The sequence below is a fragment of the Calidris pugnax genome, unplaced genomic scaffold, assembly GCF_001431845.1.
Source record: "Calidris pugnax isolate Ruff unplaced genomic scaffold, ASM143184v1 scaffold24, whole genome shotgun sequence".
Lineage (NCBI taxonomy): Eukaryota > Metazoa > Chordata > Aves > Charadriiformes > Scolopacidae > Calidris > Calidris pugnax.
The window spans coordinates 12,341,768-12,362,234 of NW_015090922.1; the positions used below are offsets into that span (position 1 = coordinate 12,341,768).

General features: G+C 42.1%; 1 protein-coding gene and 1 long non-coding RNA gene across 4 annotated transcripts in view; one reads left to right on the top strand and one right to left on the bottom strand.

The window, feature by feature from the left end:
- Positions 1-6,602, top strand: part of EPAS1 (endothelial PAS domain protein 1) — a 78,361-nt gene extending 71,759 nt beyond the window's left edge. The window contains exons 13-17 of one of the 2 annotated variants that reach the window (XM_014950850.1): positions 812-1,296; positions 2,447-2,570; positions 2,660-2,777; positions 3,314-3,496; positions 4,217-6,602. In XM_014950850.1, coding sequence (XP_014806336.1) covers positions 812-1,296; positions 2,447-2,570; positions 2,660-2,777; positions 3,314-3,496; positions 4,217-4,368 — 1,062 coding nt within the window. In that variant the 3' untranslated portion in view covers positions 4,369-6,602. The remainder of the gene's footprint in view (positions 1-811; positions 1,297-2,446; positions 2,571-2,659; positions 2,778-3,313; positions 3,497-4,216) is intronic. The other variant, XM_014950851.1, reaches the window with a different exon arrangement.
- The window catches only part of LOC106893141, a 60,812-nt gene that overhangs the window by 16,473 nt on the left and 23,872 nt on the right, over positions 1-20,467 (bottom strand). For both annotated transcript variants that reach the window (XR_001412999.1, XR_001413000.1), the window contains exon 2: positions 6,653-6,836. This is a non-coding gene — a long non-coding RNA (uncharacterized LOC106893141). The remainder of the gene's footprint in view (positions 1-6,652; positions 6,837-20,467) is intronic.

Genomic DNA, 20,467 nt, shown 5'->3' on the forward strand with positions numbered 1-20,467 from the left:
TTTGCAAATATACACCAAAACTTTGATGCACAACACTAGCAATAATGTACACTTTCAAAAGCTGGGGTGTAAATTTCTATCACTAACTCTCTGAAGCAAATGCCTTAGGATGTCACCATGGTGGCACTGCTAAGAAGAAAGAAGCAGCAGAGAGCTTTCAGAATTTGGAAGCCTCTGAAGACTAGATAAGGAATATAAGCAGCAGACTTTCTTTTTTTTTTTTTTTAATCTGGCCTAATGACTAGCAAGTAAACATCCTTTCTAGAACAAAATATGAATAAGCTAATTCTTGCAAAACCTCAAAGTGAGAAAGAAACGCCCCGCATAGCACATGCCTCCTCCAACTGTAAAATGAAAGCTGTCATTTTTGGTTATATTCCTCTTGTCTTACCTCTTGGAGGATTTCAAAGAGATGTGACAATTACTTGCATGTAAAGTAACAAAGGTTGGACTACGTGCCACATGTTGTAGAGTCTTGGCAGACAAGTTATTCAAAGCTTAATGAAACACAAGATCTAGTTCAGATCACAGTCATGTTGCAGGCTGCATGCAAGCTGCTTTAGCAAATACCGCTTATCTGGAAGTTTTTTTTCTTCAATTGTTGTCTTACGTTGCTGCTGATGATATGATGAAACATATATGCTAGTCATGGAAATAAGGCCTTTAAATAGGAGGTAGCCAGTTTCATGTAGGTAAATTTGGCATAGAATGATTTTTTAGTTTCGCTTCTACTAGTATTTCATATCACGCTAACTGCCACAACTATTATTACCTTTTAGTTTCCTTATTAACTTAATTTATTTTCGTGCAGACTGACTTCAATGAACTGGACCTTGAAACCTTGGCTCCTTACATTCCTATGGATGGAGAAGATTTCCAGCTCAGCCCAATCTGCCAAGAAGAACGTCCTCTCTCTGAAAGTGCACAAAATACCCAGCAGAGTCTAAGTAGCATGAGTACCATCTTCCAACCCCTTGCTTCTGCTTCACAGAATCAGTTCCTCCCTGAGAAATATTGCCCACAGCTATCAAACAAAAATATTAACCCTGGTCACGGGTCCCTGTCATCGGTGTTCTTCAACAACATGAGTAGGTCATCGCTGCCACCGTACCATGACCAAGCCAGCACTCCCCTGTCTTCGATGGGAGGAAGACCAAACACTCAGTGGCCACCTGATCCCCCGTTAGAATATGTTCCTGCTAAATGGAGACTCATGGATAAATACTCAGGATCCCTATCAAGTTCCCCTTCGGGGCCACCAGTACACTCTCCCAGCATGCCCATATATAAAAAAAGGTAAGAGTTTTTGGGGTATAACTCTGTATTTTACTCAGAAAATATGGGGGGGTTGAGGGGCATAATATCGGAAAATTATTTTTTCTCAATTCAGCTGGAGTAGTTGTTTTGATGGCCATCAGACTGCACCTTTGGGGAAGTGAGTCTGGTGCTCTCCCAGCAGCAGTCTAGGGGAATCAGAAGTGGGCTAATATTTTGCTGCCAAGTATGGATGCATGAATGGATTTCCTGCTGGTCACTTAAAGATTACCCAAGTAATTTTGCAAAGCCTGCTTAACTTTATGCAGTTATAAAAAAATTCTGAAAAGGCATACTGGCCCAGCAGTAAGCTAGGACCCATGCATACCTTCTTATTTTCCACATATTTTTTGCACAACAGAAAATAGGGGAGAGGATTTACAGTACTTTTATTGTTGGCATACATAAATAATAATATAACTAAGATTTGAAATTACAGGCTTTTTTTTTCTATAGCCCTTCTTTGCCTTGGTCACTTCCTTACACGTGTGACCAGTATAGGATGAGATGTAGATCAGAGGCTACAGTCCTAGAAGTTTTCTGTTGTAGCTAGAAGTTTCTCTGTAGGTCTTGGTTAGCATGGCGAGGGTGGATCCTTGGCATTGGTTATACTCAAGCATTCAGGAAGTACATAAAATTGCAATGGTGATTTTAAAACATGAAGCTGTGCAGCTTACCTGTAGTTTGCTTTCTGGGATTTCTTGTTGTTGGCAGAAATACCAGTGTCTGAATATGCATCTGGAAAGTAAGGGTTTGTCCCCAAACAGTAACCTCTGTGTTTGTGTTGAGTATGCAAAGCAGGTGGACAGGCAGGGCTCTCAAAATGCTATCCTGAAAAATCACATGACTTTCTTTTCCACAGCATTTTTATGTCTGTCTGGAGATTCCTAGAGGCTGTTTATGCTAGACTTTCATTAGTCTTTGATCCCAGAAGTCAAAATTTTGTTTCTAAAGCTTGTGGGATGACTAACAAAAGGAAACAAAAATCTTTGTTTGACATTTGAGGTCTGTCCACTGTCATGTGTCAAAGACACCTTAAAATGTCTTTAAATGAAAGAAGAATCTCTATATATGATCAAGATGCGTTAGATTTGCCTCCCTGCTCACTCACCCAGAGATCTTTTCTCCACAGACCCCTGGATGCTTTCGGGCAACGAGGCATAGATATAAACCCGGCAAGAATTGCGCTGTCTAACAGTTTGAAACTGAAACGACAACTGGATTATGAAGAACAAGCATTGCAACAGCTGAGCGGGGTAATCAGAAGAAATGCATCCCCTTCACTAATTTGGACACACCAGGGTCATCGGTGTAATTATTTGTTTTGCTCTTCTTCACATTCTAGGGAGATCCGTCGGTCATTAACCCATCTCAGCTAATGTGGAAGAGAATGAAATTTCTCAAAGGGGAAACCTGTTCCTTGGTTACAGAAAAAAAGTCTCTCAGCACAAGTGTTCTTACTGGTAAGACAAAAGAATGTGGTTTTGCAATGTTACATATTGAAACACAATTTTAAGACGGGTTGAACAGAAACAAAAACTCTTTCAAAAGGAAATGTAAATAAGCTCTGTAAATATTACAGTAAGCTAAAATGAAAGATCAGGTCATATCACTAAGAGCTGGACAATTTAAAGTACATTTAACAACTACCAGGTAGATGGTTTCATGTATGTTCACGCTCTTGCTTTTGGGGGTAACAGAGATCAGCTTAATGGAGATGAGTTTACCTCACGCTGATCCAAGGTGTGGACACCTCAGAGCTAGAACTGACGCTTTTTCTCTACAACATTGTGTTTTCTCACACAAGCGTATCGTGGGTGCAATACTGCTTCTAGAGCTAGTGCTGCTTCTGGGCTTCCTTTGTGACAAGATATAGGTATTCCTACGCCGCGTGAACATCACAGCAAGGATCACTTAGCTTTGAATTAGTATTATCTACTATAATTATTACACGGGCTTAATTTAACTCTTTTTTTTTTTTTCCTACTATGTAAATCAGATGAATTTCTCTGTAACTCGAGAGGTCTGAGCCAACCAATGAACCAACTGCAACAGCAGCAGCAGCAGCAGCCGCCCACCTGTGGCAGTCCTGGGGAGAATTTGAAAGCAGGAGCGTTTCCCCCTCCGTTTTACAGTCCCCATTATCAGGACTATCCTGTCCAGCCAGCTCATAAAGCATCAGGTAAGAGCTGTCAAATACAGAAACTGGGAAATGTTGTTATTTAGTTCCAATACTGATACCATGAAAGAAAACACTTAGAAAATATGGAGGAGGATGATAAACTAAGAACCAAATATGTATTGCTTCATAGAATGAAAAAGTAGTTCTGTTGTGTAGTGTGAAACTTAAATGTTTACATTTGTAATATATGAAGAAAAAAGTATTTTGATACCTTTTTACCAGTCATCCAGTCAGCCTCCATCCATACTCTTGTCCTGTGATGGAATTGATTAAACTGAACTAAATTACTTCATTGCAGCATTGATAATGGGAGGTTTGTAGGCTAGAGTCCTAACACATGCCTTCTAGACGTTCAAATAAGTAATTAAAGGGGACATATATATGTCCCTGTTAATAGAAGGGGAGTGGGTGTCAATTTAGAAATCGGTGTTTACTACAGCTTTCTTCATCTGTGCTGATATGATTTTTCTCAGAAGAGTCTGAATTGGGGGTGGAGGTGAAAAACCACACGTGTCTGTGTGAGACACAACAGTTTAAGGCAGTGCATAGTGACACATAAGTGTGCTCTGAAACCTGTAACTGCTGGTGGTTCAAGGCATACTGACATAAACAAAAAATTAAATTATAACTGCTATAAACATAAGAGGGAGAAAAGGAAAGAAGTCCTCTCTCTGTCTCTCTGGTCCCAGCACCGTGCCTGACTTCATGAATCTCTTCCAGGTATGACCAGTCGTCTGCTGGGGCCCTCCTTCGAACCCTACTTGTTGCCCGAGTTGACAAGATATGACTGTGAGGTAAACGTCCCTGTTTTGGGCAACTCAACGCTTCTGCAGGGCAGTGAACTGCTCAGAGCACTGGACCAGGCAACCTGAGCGATCCTGCAATGTTCTGTGGCCTATACTGTTCAAAACAGCTTCAGTTTTTAAATATATTTTTGCAAGTAGACAATTTCTAATACCAATACACTTTTACAGGATTTTACTTAGATATTGAACCTGTTCACGTTACCAAATAGTGGCCTTTTGAAGTTACTCACTTTATTATTCATATTAAAGAAATACATCTACTGTATTTTCTCTATTGCAATTAAAGTGTTGTTTAGAGAGTTTGATTACCCTCCCCTTATCTCATTACATGTAATTTATACTCTGAAATTTTCTTCAAATTTCATGCTTATAAAAAGCTGTGGTGTGAATGCCTTATCACGTGATACTTTGGCTGCAGTACTGCAAAGATTTATTTTTATTGCCAAAGATGCATAAAACAAATTTGATCTCCAACCACAGTTTTTTGTTCAGCCAAATTGAAATCCTTTGAGTCTTTGTTTTCCAGCATTTATCGTATTGTAACTTTAATAATTTTTGAAAAAGCATACTAAGGAAAAATCCCAGCCTTCCGCCTCCCCCCTTCCCTTCATTTTTTTTATACACTTTGTTGAAAGAAATGTGAATGGTGAACTGCAATGTTTGTGGGTATCTGTGAAAGTTGCACATTGTAAGCTTTTTTCCTCAGAAGCGAGCCACATTCTCAGTTGCCTTAACCTGGCTTAGCTCTACAGCCAAGGGAGTCCTACAGATTTACCCCAGTGGAGGATTTAGACCTGTGTTTTCATTTGTGTTGCAGTTTCTTGTTTTGTTCTTTGTTGTTTCCTGTAATAGTTTTGGGGTTTTTTTTAAAACACAAATTAGATTTTTTTATTTTTATGTTTTAGTTTCTCTCCAGGTCAGTTAATCATCTTTTGGTACTTTTGCTGTATCTAGGACACCACAGCTTTAAGAGCTGTTTCTGCTAGAACTATTAGTATTTGTTACGGTGTTGCTGATATTTCAGGAATCTGACCAGCAGCCAGTACTAACACCTCTGATTAATGGCACCCTTTTTTATCTTATGTGCTAGCTAGCAATATAATTGAAATATTGAATTGTTAAAACTGAAAGTAAAAGTAATATTTCCCAGTGTATTAGGCTAACTCAGTAATAAATAGATAAAAAGAATTAAGGATTGTGTAGCGAGCTGAATAGCCAGCAGGCTATCATTTTTACTTGCCTTACATGAATCAGTAGCTGAAATGTCATTAAAAGGCAGCCATTTTCAGATCTTCTTTCCAACTATCATTAGTTGTCATGCACATATTTTAAAAAATGTGGCTTTGAATGCTTTCAAAGGCAAAGGCATTTGAAAGCTTAAGTTACACCATATTTAAACAGCAAAAAAAATATTAAAATAATAGAAGGCAGGTGAGCAGTTCTGACTTTAAATTACATACAGACCTAGGTATATGTTGGGATGTATCATCTTGTTTCCTCCACTGGTATAAATCATTGTAGCTTCATTGAAGAAAATGGAACTGTGGCAACGTACAAAAGGTAAAAATCTGGCCCAGAAACTCAGAACAAAGATATATTCTTTTGAGATTTCTGATTCTGCTGAAGCCTGGTTTAAAAATTGCTTTATATCATGCACTGACACTTGCACAGAGGGAGCCTTGGGTTCATTGAGCACTTCAGAGTGTGCTGCGTTAAGTGAGTCTTAACCACACCTACTTAGAAAAGCTGAAGATCTTTTGTTATTGGTACATAATGTAAAAAAAAATGATAGGTCATATTATAGGCAATATTTCAAGAGTTTATTACCAAAAATAATCTATGCCTAAAATGAATTTATTACCATGTGGAAAAAATATATTGTAAGCATCAAAATCTGATGAAAATTGGCAAGCCAGATTTGACAAATGTGCAGTGGCAAGGACTTAAAAGGCTTCAAGGATTAAAGACACTTGAATACTGCTCTTCTATTTCTTATTTGTGTAGTTTCAGCATTAAAAATTATATACCCTAACAGTTTACTAAAACACTCTGAAAAAATATTCCATGTCTTAATATTAATCATACTTTTTATCATAATTATTTCATAATCTATATTGCTGAATTCTTATTGACAATATTATAACTGTATGGGAACTTTAACTTGATAAGGAAATGTATTTTGACACTGATACCTTATTAAAGTATACTGATCTTAAATTCTTTGTGACTCGTTTGCTATGAATTTGTTATTTGTTGTATCATTGTAAAACAAAAGTATTTATTAAATTATTTATAGAAAATAAAGGTTTGCATTGATCTTTGAAGAATGAAAGAACAAACAAAAGTTTACCCGTATTTGAGAGCTGGGAAGCAGCCTGCCAAGTGGCCGTACCACCAACTTTGTGTAGAGTTTTCCCAACTTTCCTCAAACGGAGACGGCCCTTCTGAAACACGTCCTGTGGCTCAGACTGCTGCTTCTACTTCAAGAGTGTATTTCTGCATGAGGAGCTGAGGGTGCCTCTTGTAATACTACCCTTAGGGGGGAAAAAAAAAAAAAGAAAGAAAATTAAGTTGACAAAATCACATTTTAAAGGCTGAATTGCTCCAGTTCCCCGCTTCAGTTTTTGTGACAGTAACGTAAGCCATCATATTCTCATATTCAGTACTGACAAGCCCATGAATAATGGGCTTTCCCCATCCAAGCCCCCACTTCACCCACCCAGTCCTTTACCCAGTGCTGCTTAATGTTAAACACTCCAATCCTTTTCCCTATAGAAGCTGCCAGTTCTGCCTGTGTAATAACACCGCCGTAGGAGGATGGCACATTCAGACAACCATTTTGAAACATGCACTTAAATTCAGATAGGACTGTGTGGAAGCTCTTGGTGCTTGACCCTTCTGACAGCGGCCTTAAACACCTGCAGTGCCCAGGCAGGCACCCTTGAGCTGCTCAAACAACAGCCAGGATTCTGAATAATCTGCATAAATGAGCTATCATTGCCTCCTTTTCTAGATGGGATGCTCAGCAGGTGTAGAAAGTAACTCCTTGCTTCTAAATCTGTTGCAATTAACAGTAATTACAACACCCAGAAGTGGAGAGCCTGTTATACTCTTATTTAAAGCATCCCATTGATCTTCAGGGCAAGTCTGAGAGGTTAAAGAAAAAAAACAAAAGCCAATCTTAAATAGAGATTAACCTGTTCAGATCAATTTCTGTCTTTTAAAGGTTTTAATCACTGGCTGCTAATGTAACCTATGGATGCGAGGCACTATTTTTTGGGGTATCTCACTCATTCTGAAGTGCTTCAAGCACTCACCACTCCCATATTCAAGTAGCTTAAGTAACACACCAGTAGTGCCTTCACCTTCCCCTCCGCCACCCTTCTAATACAGCGAAACACTTCTCACTTCAGTGAATTTTAGTGGCTTTTATCGTTTACGCTTATAAGTGTCCTGGAAAGCTAAGCTCTGACATTGCAATTTATGTACCCAAAAGAACCAAATCCTGACCAGAAACATAATACCTAGATTATGCAATAGCTGAGCTTTGTGCTGCTGAACAGGAGCTTATTACAGCTTTTTAAAAGCGTTGATTTCCCCCCTAACCCCCCAGTAGGCCAACAGAAGTGCTTAAAATTAGGTGTACATCCTCTTTCACTGCCTAAAAGCACCTTTTCTTGGCATCAGGTCTTGCATCTCCACCAGCACAGACAGAACTGTTCACAACTAGGTTCTTCAACACTATGTTCTCATAAAAACCAGGTAGTTCTGCTGAACACTCATGACTGGGGCGGGTCTCGGTCTCTGGCAGATTTTCAAGTCTATTCTCTTTTTAAACTGATCAAGCCCAGGTTTCTCCTAGACCACAGATTTCATGCAAGATTCACACTCTTTATCTACCAAATGGTTACAACAAAATACTATAGTAAATTCTCAACATCCTGATATATATATATATAAAAAAATAAAAATATGAGACGACTAGTAAAACCTCAAAAAAGCCAAGATAACTTGGAGCCAAGTCCAACCATCTTTTCAGGTGAGGCACCAAGCTCCTAAGCAGTACTGAGATCTGCAGGCAGTAGGTGATCATCACACTTGCTAGCAACAACGGGCAGAACACAGGAACACTCTCAGTGTAACACACAAACACTCCAGTTCTAGATGGTGAAGGTTTCATCTGTTACTTCTCCCTGAGGAGCTTTATGACACTATTACAAAGACATGCCAATTTTGTATTATTTTTTTTTAAGACCTACAGTGGAGAACTGGAAATAGTCACCTAAATTTAAAAAACAGCATTATTTTCCTTCTCTCTTATTATAGGCTTCCCAAGAGAGGGAGAAACAATTTCTAAGAGAAAAGAAAATCCTGCACGGTATTTTCTTAGGACAACAAAATCTGCCACACGTCCCAGTTCTGCTGCCTTAGTGCAAACCAACGTGCAGCTCAACAGCCGCCTTCAGTAATGGGGCTGCGTACATCCCTGGGAGCTCACCCCCACCCGCAGGGAAGGCAGGGACAGGCGTGGATTCCTGCTTCCCTTGGGCTCTGTTCCTTCTTGTCGCTTTCTTTAGTCAACTGAAGCTACAAAAGCACCACAAAAGGCTCTAGTAATTGGTATGTACCTCATTTTCACGTGTTCACGTTAAAAATTGCTTCAATTTAAAAAATAAAAAAAAAAAAGTGAGAAAAATGGTAGCTACTCCACTTGAGAGCATCACTGTCATTTCTTTTGTCTAAAAGCAGCCTGCAGTTTTGGCATCTAGTGATGTGCCTCAGGTCTCACATGGAAAAAAAAAAAAAAAAAAACCCCCACCACACACCAATAAAAAAAAAAGCACACCCACCCACCCCAAACTTCCCACTTGTAATGTTTGTGTTTAGGTCTTTGAATTACGGACAAAGCTGGCAAGCTAGATCCTCACAGGCTCACGAGTGTAAACCACCCCAGGTATACTTTTTGAAATGATACAATTTGTAGGCTACTGAATTGGGGTCTGGCTGTTGAAAGACTGGCACTGAAGAAAAAGCATTATACCAGCAGCTTTAGTGACTGAAGCTCTGTGTCCCCACAGCACCGGCAAAGGCAAACCAACAGCTAAGTTTCTTGTGACAGAAGAAACCAACCTCAAGCACTGCTTCCTCCAGGCATATTAGTGCCACCCTCCAGCATGTAGTTCCAGAAAGACCAAAGGTCTTACATAAACTACAGTAACACAGGACCAACAGCTTCATGGCTTGTTCAGCCATCAAACATGGAAAGTCCTCATCTCTGAACAGCTGAACATGCTTCTTGTCCCACAGCAAGCAACCTTTACTGCTTAGTCTTCATTCCTGGCCTTTCCTCTAGCCCTGATCCCATTTCTACCCCTACTTCCCAGTCCTTACCTAGGTCTGTGGTTTCATCATTCTGGTTTCTGCCTCGTGCTGCCTTCCCCTTCCCCAGCAAACCTTCCCCTCCCAACAAGCCTGCTCCAATCTGCCCCATCTCTACATGCCCCTCGTTCCAGACAGCAGTTTTTAGCACAGATTCAGGGACTTCCAGCATAGGTTCTCTCAGGTCACATCCTTGCCTTGGCTGTCTGTTTGATATGACAATCAACCAGGTGACCAGCCCTTTTTGCCCAAACCCTCAGCTTCTGCGCTTTGTGATCCAAGCTCACATTGAAAATGGCGAAACCCCATTTCTGCTCTATCCCCTGGGTATGACAATCACAATCCCTGCCCTGACATGAAATGCTCCAAGATTTAATGCTCCAAGCCACAGGAAGCTTGTGCACCCCCCTGCGAGCTGCAACACCACCACCAATTCATTTCGACATTTTCTTTAGCTATTGGACAGCCGTTTCTATTTGCTACTCAAGCAAGGGATGGTGAGGTATGGATGAAAAAGGTTCTGACTCACAGACAGTATCTCCTTCATCATCCTCTTGACGCTGTGCTTCAAGGAAAATCCTAACAAATTTCAGAAGTACATACGGTTTTCCCTGCAGCTTTGGAGATGAGAACAGAGCTGAGCAATTTACCCAGATGGCTGAACTCTGTGTGTTAAGCAAGAACAATTTCCCAGCCGTAAGAGGAGCAGCATGGTTTTGCTCTTTTAGTCTTATCGGCACCATAGGGCTAACACTAGTGGGAAGAGAATCCGTATTTGTGGTTCCCCAAACTTTTTCTTCTTCCCATACCAACAATTTTGTGTTTAAGACAAAAATTAAGCCTGATACAGAGCACATACACTTGTCAGAGCACTTCCAGACACTGCTATGTGCTTGATAGACACCAACAAGCTCGCTTAGGGTGTGATTGCCGAGTCCAGCTGATCCCCTGGCATTTTCAGCCCCGGGCAATCCTTATGCACTCACCCCAGAGTTTGTCTGTTCAGAACCTGGAGAACCCTGGGCTGCCCTGGAGGAGAGTGACCGGCAGGGATCTCTCTATCCGGTTATAACCCTTAAGTCAGGAAAATCAAAGGTTAACACTCCCACAGGCAAACTACAGCTCTCTCCTAAGTCTGCTGGAGAGAGTGACAGTGAAATGATCACACCACCACTTCAGCAGAGACACCGACAGGGACGTGTTTTCCCAGTTACAGCTGTTTATGCAACTGAATTTTATTTTAGATTCTCTAGTGAAAAAAAAAAAACAACAAAACAGCAGCTTGAAAGTCTTTCTCTCTTTTTCTCCAGATGCTGGTGAAGGCCAAATTTGAGACAGAAGGGGAAAGCACAAATCCCAAAAATACCCTAAAACTTTCAAAAACCCAGACGGAAGCCCACAGCTCCCTGGCATTTTTTTCTAGCAGAAGTTGCATGAACTCCTAGTGGCAAACCACAAAAGCTGCCCTATGATCAATACAAATATATATCTTTTAATTCAGCCCCTCCTCCACACAGCAGCACCACAACAGTATTACACTGGATCAAACGAAGCATAAAATGGATGTCGTCACCATCCATTTTTAGATCGGTCGCATGACATCTATTGGCTTTTTTCCTGGAAGAGGAGGCAATACTAATTGTGTCTATCACCTTACTGCTAACACAGATAGCGCTGCCCTTAACTGCAGCCCCCAAAACAGAGTTAACAGAAAGCAAACCAATGGAAGCTTACTGGGAAAGCCCGTTACTCTCCAATTTTTTTAACTGCAACTGCAAACATCAAGATCAGTTTTTATATGCTTTGCCCAAATACAGAGATGCTTATATTTTTAAAGCATATTTACACCCTTTAACACAGCTTGCACTTCACAACTTCAATTTGTTTAAACTTTAGTCAGTTTTTGGAGTGCAAAGTATCATCTCTTTTAGGGCCAGTCTGATCACTGCAGAAATCTCAAAGATAAAGGAGACACCAACACCAAATACTTTAATTTTCGGTCAACGCTGCACTTCCCTCTCAAAACCTCTTTTCTGCAGAAAAGATTCTGCTTAATGATAGGCAACACCTTGAACAAGTACGTACTGGTTTTGCTCTTATCTAGCACCACATTCTCCCTTCCTCGGATCCACAGCAAGCAAAGCCTCTGCAAAGCCACCCAAGCACCCTGAAAAGCACAGACAAAACCTTGGCTTTTGCAACCATCAATTATATCTTAATATACTGAATAAACACTTTAAATTAGGCTTTCATTTTTAGAGTTACTTCTCCAACCTCCTCCCTTACACATCCTCCCTCCCTCCATGCAAAAGCAAGAAGAAACCAACTTCAGAAAAAAATAAAAGTCACTAAAATACTTGTCTGGGTAACCAGCAGAGGAACCAGGAACCAACGAAATATCTGGAACTCATTTAAGTTCATTGGAAAGACAGGGAACGTTCAAGTCAACAGTGCTCTCATTTTTCTTTCTGCAACACAGTCCCTGCTGGGCAGGGTTTGTTTGCACTGAGGTTTTGTATTAGTAACACACACACACACACAGAGCTAAGATTTTGTTCATCCAGGATTTCTTCTGTCCTGTTTAGTGCATGAATTCCACAAACCTGTGCTGCAAACTGTACAAACAGGGAGAAAAGTGCCTGTGCTCGGTGCTCAAGAAGAGTAACCTCTGAGTAGCCTCTGAACAGCTGACCGCCATGCTGGGCACACTCAGAAGATTCATCCTGGAACCTGCTCAAAGTGGTCTCTTCAAAACCTACCAGGAGAATGCTTTCCCTGGAGGGTACTGTTTAGAGTGGAGCCTAAACAAGCCCCCTGGGAGCGCAGGAAATGCTCTCACTATGTCCTGCTGAGCCATTCCCCAGGACATTTCCAAGAAAACCTCCCCTTCCGATTTCCCCACATCGTGCCTCCTTTCCATGGAAACCTCTCAAAGAGTATTTTGATTCTTATAGGCAAAACCATGTTCTGGCTCATGCCAAGAAATCCCACGTGTCTGCAAAGCCTATGATACAAACCAGTTACTGAGGGCTGACCATTTTTTCCAAGTCCCTGCAAATCGTGTCTTCTGCAGCCTATGGCAGGAACTCGTGCTCTCCATGGGGCACTCCTGACTCAACACGGGAGCGCCCAGCGTGCTGCAGGACACAGGGCAGCAGGACATCTCAAGGACACTGATGGTCCTTCAGATACAGGGGCTGAACAGGCTGTTCCTTTCATGTGCTGTCCCCAACACAGGTCACCTATACGAAACCCATTTACTTCAGTTTAACACAGACAATGCACAATCCACTTACATATGGAACAAAAGACTAAATAAGCCTGGCAATGCTTATTTATGCTTTCCATGGTTCATGGAAATACTTCATGGATGTGCATTACAGAGCCATATCACATATGGCAAGAGTTGCTTAATAGGAAATTGCTCCAGGAAGCTTTCCAAAACCTATACACTTTCTGCTTTCACACTAGATCCCCAAGCTTCACTGCCTGGAGGGCAACAGCACAGTGTACCCACTACACTACTCTCCTGCCCAGCTCTTCCCAGTGAGCCAAACCTTAACAGCAGCAGCTTGCTAGGACCAAAACCAGCATTACAGGGTCCCCCAAGCACACTTGTGCTCAGCCATCCTCACTCACAACAGCTCATTTCACAGCAATAAGATATTTCCCCAATTTGCCGCAGCCCCTAGCCATACCCTTCCTTTTCTAACTACCAAGAAGCTGAGTAGTTCTCCTGTGTCAATAGTTCCATCTCGCTTTTTCACAACATCCATCAGCATCTAGAAATTCTTTTCCACATGCTCTTATTGGAAATGCAGACCACACAATTGCAAAAGAAGTTCTGGGATCTTATCTGTACCACCATGAGTCATCTTTGAAAGCAGCATTGCAGCAGCACCAAAATGTACATTCAAATTGTTTTTTCTGGTTTGTTGTTGTGTTTTTTGGTGGTTTTGTTTGGTTTTTTTTAGAGTGGGCTACAGAAGAAAAAGGACATGGACCGCTACACAGTCAAGGGCAGCACACATTGCTGTTGGACCGGCCTACGTTGACAGCATGAGAACTATGTGGGAGTCAGTCCATACCCAAAGAGATACAGACTTACGGGACTAAGGTCTATTAAAAAAACTAGGCAATCAAACCTGAATTTGAAAGATAATATGTTGTAGCTCTACAGCTAACGCTAGATGTAAGAGACAGTGTTGTACCTGTACTGCACAGTGCCAGTAACTGAACTGATGCTGAAAGAATAAACTTGCTCTCCCTCAGGATCTCCAGTCAAGGCCCAACCAACCGTACAGGAACTTTTACAATAACCAAGGAAACACGACAGAGGGCTTCTGAAGAGAGAAGTCAGCAGGATACAGAGGCATTTTCAAAAATAATGCTAACTATTCTCTCTATTCCATTCTAAAAATGGAAACAAGTAGGCTGTAATCCATTTCTACCCAGTCATAATGTGTTCCTGCCCAACATTTCTTTCTACTGATAATTTGTTACATCTTGAGATTTTTCTGCTCTATTTAAAAAAAAAAATCACCTGACTGACTTATTTGGATTTTTTAGCTTCTTAGTGTCTCCCCTTAGCAGCCACAGCAATGTAATTTACAGGCTCTAAAAAATGAGCTACTTTGAAAACGTAACTTTTGAAACAGCTCAGAGAAGATGGCTGTCATCCTTTCATTTCCAAGCAGCAGCTTGTGTAGATTTTAGTACAATCAATTCATGTCTATGTCATGTTTCATTTTCATGCTTCATTTTACAAGCCCACTAATCAGACTAATGAGGTTGAATGTGAAGAAATCCCTTTGTTTCAAGCTGAACAGCCTCTGAAACCACAGTTATAATGGTCTTTCTTTGCTTATTCAATTCCTGTTTGCAAGTAATAGCAAAAAAATAGCATTAGAGAAATTTTTTTGCTAAACCTTAAAGGCAGAAAGCCACGTTATTACAACATCCCCTGTAACTTACAGGAGTTTGGGCTGTATATTGATATAAGGGACTAACAGTGCCTTCCATTTTGTGAGCACGATTAAATTAAAATAAAAACTTTTAAACTGCTTTGGTAAGGTCACAAATATGTTCCGTATGCTCCAAATCGGTGGCTTAAGAAGATCCCGTGAGCAAATTGCTGTCTGCAGGCAGCGGGGAGTTTGTGTGATGCTGACCACGCTCTCACATGGAGTTGATTCCCTCCCACGCCCGTGCACAACGTTTCTAGGACCTGGGTGAGAACTGGGACCTTCCTGGTTCGTTAGCCCACCTAAACCATGAGCCACATGTATATAGGTAATCCACAGCAGGAGGGAGAAGTTGGAAGGGGAGATGGAAATTCCCACTGGGGGATTCATTACAGAGCCGTCCCAGGCTGCAACACAAACCCGCCAGTGCTCCCCCGAGCTGTTTGTCACCAGTCAATGGGAGCACAGAGAGAGGCACAAAGGGACTTACAAGGGAATACACGCAATTACAGGACGGTGCCACAAAAGGCGGCACTGTCAACCCCCACACAACTCCAATAAACTTGAAATCGTAATCATAAAACATTCCTAGCTTGAATTTGCTCATTCTTGAGGTTTTGGTTTGTTGTTTGTTTCTTTTTTTTTTTTTTTTTTAATATCCCATCCAACTCCCCATCCCACCCTTGCTCTGGAAGGCAAATACTTGCAAAAAGTATATAACAGTAATCAGAGAAAGGCTTGTTTCTGATACTCCAAACATGTGAAGTAGCAGCCCAGACCACCTGTTGAACAAGTAACATTGCAGAGTTAGGAGGCCACCAAGCACTCTACCCTTACCATCAAGGTTACTATGGGTGTCACTAGACCGGCTCAGTATGAATACACAGGGTTCAACCGTGGTTCACAGCTAAAAGATGCCGAGTGTACCTGTAAAAGGGCATGGAGATGGGGAGGGACGGGGCAAGGTTACCTTTTTAAACTGCAGCAGGATGATACCACAACAAGTACAGTGCCATGGCCTAAATCTGGGAGAAGGATGGCTCCCATTCAAAGAAAAGTGCATCGACGGACAAAATCCAGGCAACCCATTTCCTCCTAAACCCATAAGCCAAACATGAGAAATATACTGCTGCTACAATACATCCCAGGCTACAACAGAAGCTTTAAGTCCTTGACACGTCACCTATAACTTCCTGAGCTGAGAGTCAGTGGGGCTTTAGAGAGTTAGAAGTAGCCAGTCAATAAACTTCCTGTCCCAAATCAGTCCATGGAGATGAGGTGAAGATATACCATGCCACAGCAGGGGACAACGCTCCTGTGTAGGGCAGCAGGGGCTCTGCCTGGTTAGCCTTCAGCACTTTCCAAGGGGAAAGGAGGAGCATCACTGGTGAGAAGACAGAAGGTGGCCATTCACCTCCAGCCCTTTTCCATGCCTGGAGCACAGACACCCACAACGTAGCAGCACCCTCCATATCAGGTGGAGCCTGGCCTAGCTGAGGAGACAGTGGTGGGAACACCGGCACAGAGCACATGGAGGGTCACTGGACGAGCCTGATGGCTACCACCACAGCATGGGTGCATGACTATTAGCCACGGCCTACATCTACCCACAGAAACCAGACATTTGAAAGTGCTTTTGTTTTTCTTCTTCATAGGAAAAAACCTGAGCCACTCCTCAGCAGTACCATGGCGGGTAAATAACTGAGAGCTGACGGATCTGAAGAGTTCTGTGCAGAAAAGGCATTTTAGCTTTCAACTATCTCAAGCAATCCTCTGATGTTTAATTAGAAATAATTAAAGAACAAACAAAAAGCCTGATTCCTTTCAAGAATACTTCATAGGTATATGCTAGTTATTTCAAATGGGAGCTTGGTTCCAGGGTGCCAGACTCCCTTTGCGCAGGAGCTGAGGAAAAGCAAAGTAATCTGTTAAAGAAACAGAGCAAAAAGGTGTCACATTTCTTCCAAAACAGAGATATTTTTGACAACGAACTGGTTAGTAAACTTAAATAAGATGGTTAATGACAGACAGCGATCCCCCCCAATCAACCTCAAGACACAGGTGTTATTAAAAATCGACTCGTGGCTTTACTGAAGTCTTTAAACACTGTACTGCCTTCCAGACATGGGAAAAGAATAAAATTGCCTGAACAGCTTGGTTTTGGCATAGAAAGAGAGAGTTAATTAAGGAATTGGGTTATTCCCAAACCGTGCTGTTTAAGAAGCCCCATTATACCTGCTGCACAATGGTGGGATCCATTTTCTTTCAGCAACGCTTATGTCAGATGTTAATTCAAGACTGTATCGCATTTAACAAATACTCCCCTAAGACAAACTACCTTCTGCTGAAAGAGAGGGAAGTCATGTCTCTGGGAGTACTGCAAGGGGAAGCTCAGGAACTAGAGTGTGTGGGTGAAAAGCAGGTGACACGGCAACGCACATTGAGGCAAGTTTAAAGGTGGAAGACGGGATGTCACTTAGGGTCATCAGGGATACAGGACAAGCCATTGGAAAGGATGGTGGCACTCCTCAAAGCGAGTGAGTGCTGCCTTTGCCACCCTACTACACCTCCCGACTTCTCTCTCGGTTTTGGCGCAATCTGTGATTCACCCCTCCGGAGCAGCGCGCCCCAACCTGAAGAATGTCCCCCTCTGTGCCACCAGCTGCAGCTCCCGTGCTCGGCAGAGCAGGGGCTTGTCACCACCTCTCAAGCATCCTGTGGGAACGCTCATCCTCCCGTGGGAGCCACGGGGGGAGGACGGGACAGAGTCCCACTGCTTTCACGCAGCTGTAAGGGCAACAAGCCACACGCAACTGGTAAATGGGCAGACACGTCGCCTCTCCTGCAGATGTGGAAACAGGCTTTGGAGGCCTTCCTGTGTGAGGGTACAGCTGGTACGGGGGCTGCCCTCGCCTCCTGCCCCCGCCACGCCAGCTGCATGGCCCAGCTGGGCACTCCTCCGGCCAGGGGGGACTGGCACGCACTGGCACGGGAGGGAGGGAGGGCACGGCAGAGAGGGCCAAAATGCAGCACGGAAAGAGCAAAGAAATGAACAACAGCACCCCCCCACAACACTGTACCTATTCTTAGAAAGCCCATGCCCCAGGAAGCCATTGGGACGTGCCTTCCCCCTCTGCAGCCACAACAACCTGCTGGGTGCACCAAAGGGCACCAGGGCAAGAGGCAGGAGCATCTGTTTCGGCAAGAGGACTAAGAAATGGAGACCATTCCGGCCGACCCACAACGGCAACTTTTGCCTCATTTTAGCACCAGATGTTTGCAGACCTTCTGAGGGTGCTCAGGAAGGTCGTGAAGGTTTGACTTGATGCTACATTTTGAAATTCAGAGAGTGTGTTGCACAGGGCACGGCAGGTTCCTTACTGCTGACCATGGAAAGGAAGCAGACTCTGTAGTCACACAGAGAGGAACCAAAGGTGTGGAAGGAGAATGGGGGTAGCACCTCTTTCTTTCTTGCCTCACTGGTCCATTTAGATTTGAAGCGCTCTGGTGCAGGGATTTTCTCTCCTTGATTGTTTTCAAGCTGCCTACAAGGATGGAACCTTGAAACTATTTGTGACTTTACAGAAATTTCCATAGGTGTAAATAATATGAAGCAAGAAAGAGGAATTTTAGTCACATGATGCCAATGTAGTGGAGGTATTTAAATCAGCCTCTACTTCTAAGCACTTACCACTCACCAGTAGTGCTTTCTCACTACCCTGTGCACTTATTTTTGGCTTAGCAATGCGTCGTGTCGGCATTACATAGGAATCTCTTAGACAATTTTTGATCACCTCTTCATGCCCAGCCCATCTTTCCTTGCATCATCAAAACCAGCATTTCACACAAGATAATCATCAGGCCCACTGATTGGACCACTTTCTAACTAGACACAGAAGCATCACAGCTTCATTACAACCCTTCTCCTTTTCATTCCCAAAGACAGGGCACAGCGGTCCCCCTATTTCATGGAGAAACACATTTTATCTTTGGCATTTGTGTCACTACAGCTAAGTTCCCAAATTCTAATCATAAATAGTGGCAGGAGTGAGTCCACAAGTATCAATTAATACATATTAATTTCAACCACACAAACCACAGCATGGCATGCTGATCACCCTGGACACAAGGAGACGCAGGGCAGTTAGCAAACCCTCTCATAGCAAGCTAACAGACCTGCTGCCCCTGTGAAGTTAAAACATCGAATTTCATCTAGAGGTCTAGCTCTTACAGATGTTCCTTCACCATCTCCCGGCCCAGCTGCTATTCTTGCAGTTTTTAAATACTCTGGAGAAACCACCATATCACTCTGAAGGAAATTCTGCTTCACAAAGTGAGCAAAGACAAACAAAGCTAAGTAATGTGCCTCAATTCCATTTCAAAACTAACAACCATTGGTTGCTTGGACAAGCAAAACCATTTGCAGAACAAATGATAGTCTACAGCCCACCAACAGGAAAGGTCACATTATTGTTATGGTTACTTTTCTTGCTTAACCCTTCCCATCTCATTTGCTTTTCTCTTCCATGTCCTCAGACAGTGCAGTCTGAGCTCAGCTTGGAGACCTTCTGAATTCAACAGAAACATGTGAAAGAATAGGGAGCCTATTTCACAGATCTAAACATAGGATAGGGACCTTAAACTGTCCTGAATTGTGGGGGCCCCAGTTGTTAAAAGCCTTAGGAAAACAAGAAATAGATACTTTATTACTCTAGGATTCTGAGCTACAGCTGTTGTTTAATAGAAGTTTTAAAGTTCATTCCACAAATTTTTCAAAATTTTATGCAGAGGAGTTGTCAAGAAACAGTACAGTGTATCTTGGAGATCACGCATATAGAAATAGAAGAAAAGCTATCACTGAAAACTCCCAAACTACCATCTCTCCTATCAATTGCTTTGTTTCTAAAAGGATGAGTTTAAAGGTAGAATATTTATGAAGTGGGAAATAGATAGGGCTACACAGTTTAATAGATGTAAGTTGGGAAGGGAAAAAAGACATGTTCACACACACATTTCAGGCAGGATTTCAGACCTGAAGGGTATACCCATCCCAAAGTTACTTAGTACACAAAAATGTTATGAAACAGAGCAATAGAGTTTAACAGCAACAACAAAAGAACATCACAATATTATCTAATTTATTCTTGGAGCTTTTTGTTGCACATTCTCACCCATCCACCCTTCATGCTTGTTCCAGGGAAACACACAGCAATTATTTGTGTATATTTTGCTCTCCTCTACAATCTTTCCTCAATATAAAAACATTTTTTCTTGAGGTATTCTTATTAGTTCCTAAAGGAAACATTAACATCAGCAGATCTGATCATAGACAAAGTCTCCCCAATGGTTAGACAATGTTTATGCTTATAACAAAAAAACACAACAGACTAAACCCTCTGGGATGAGTAAGCAGAAAAGAATATCTTCTCCAGCACAAGTAGCTTGCCATATGTTTCTTCATTAAAAAAAACCCAACACTGTACAACGCGAAAAGCTGAACTTTATGTTTCTCCAGTGAGCAACGGGTAAAACATCCTTGTTTTTTTCTATGCAGCTCCCTTTAGCAGTAGACTTTTGAGGACAGAAAATGCTATCAGCCCCCGAGGACCCCTGAGGCAGTTTAGCCCTGATAAGAAGTTCTTAATGGGCTCTTCCTAGAAGCACACATATTTTCTCATACGTATTTGCCTAAGAAAAGTGAAGCAATGAAGCACACAAATGCCAGTTTATGTAAGATCATTCATGTGCAAACACGTACATGAATACCAAAGGCTGAGATTTGGGATCTCATTCGAATGTACTTTGAAAACGCTAGGACTACA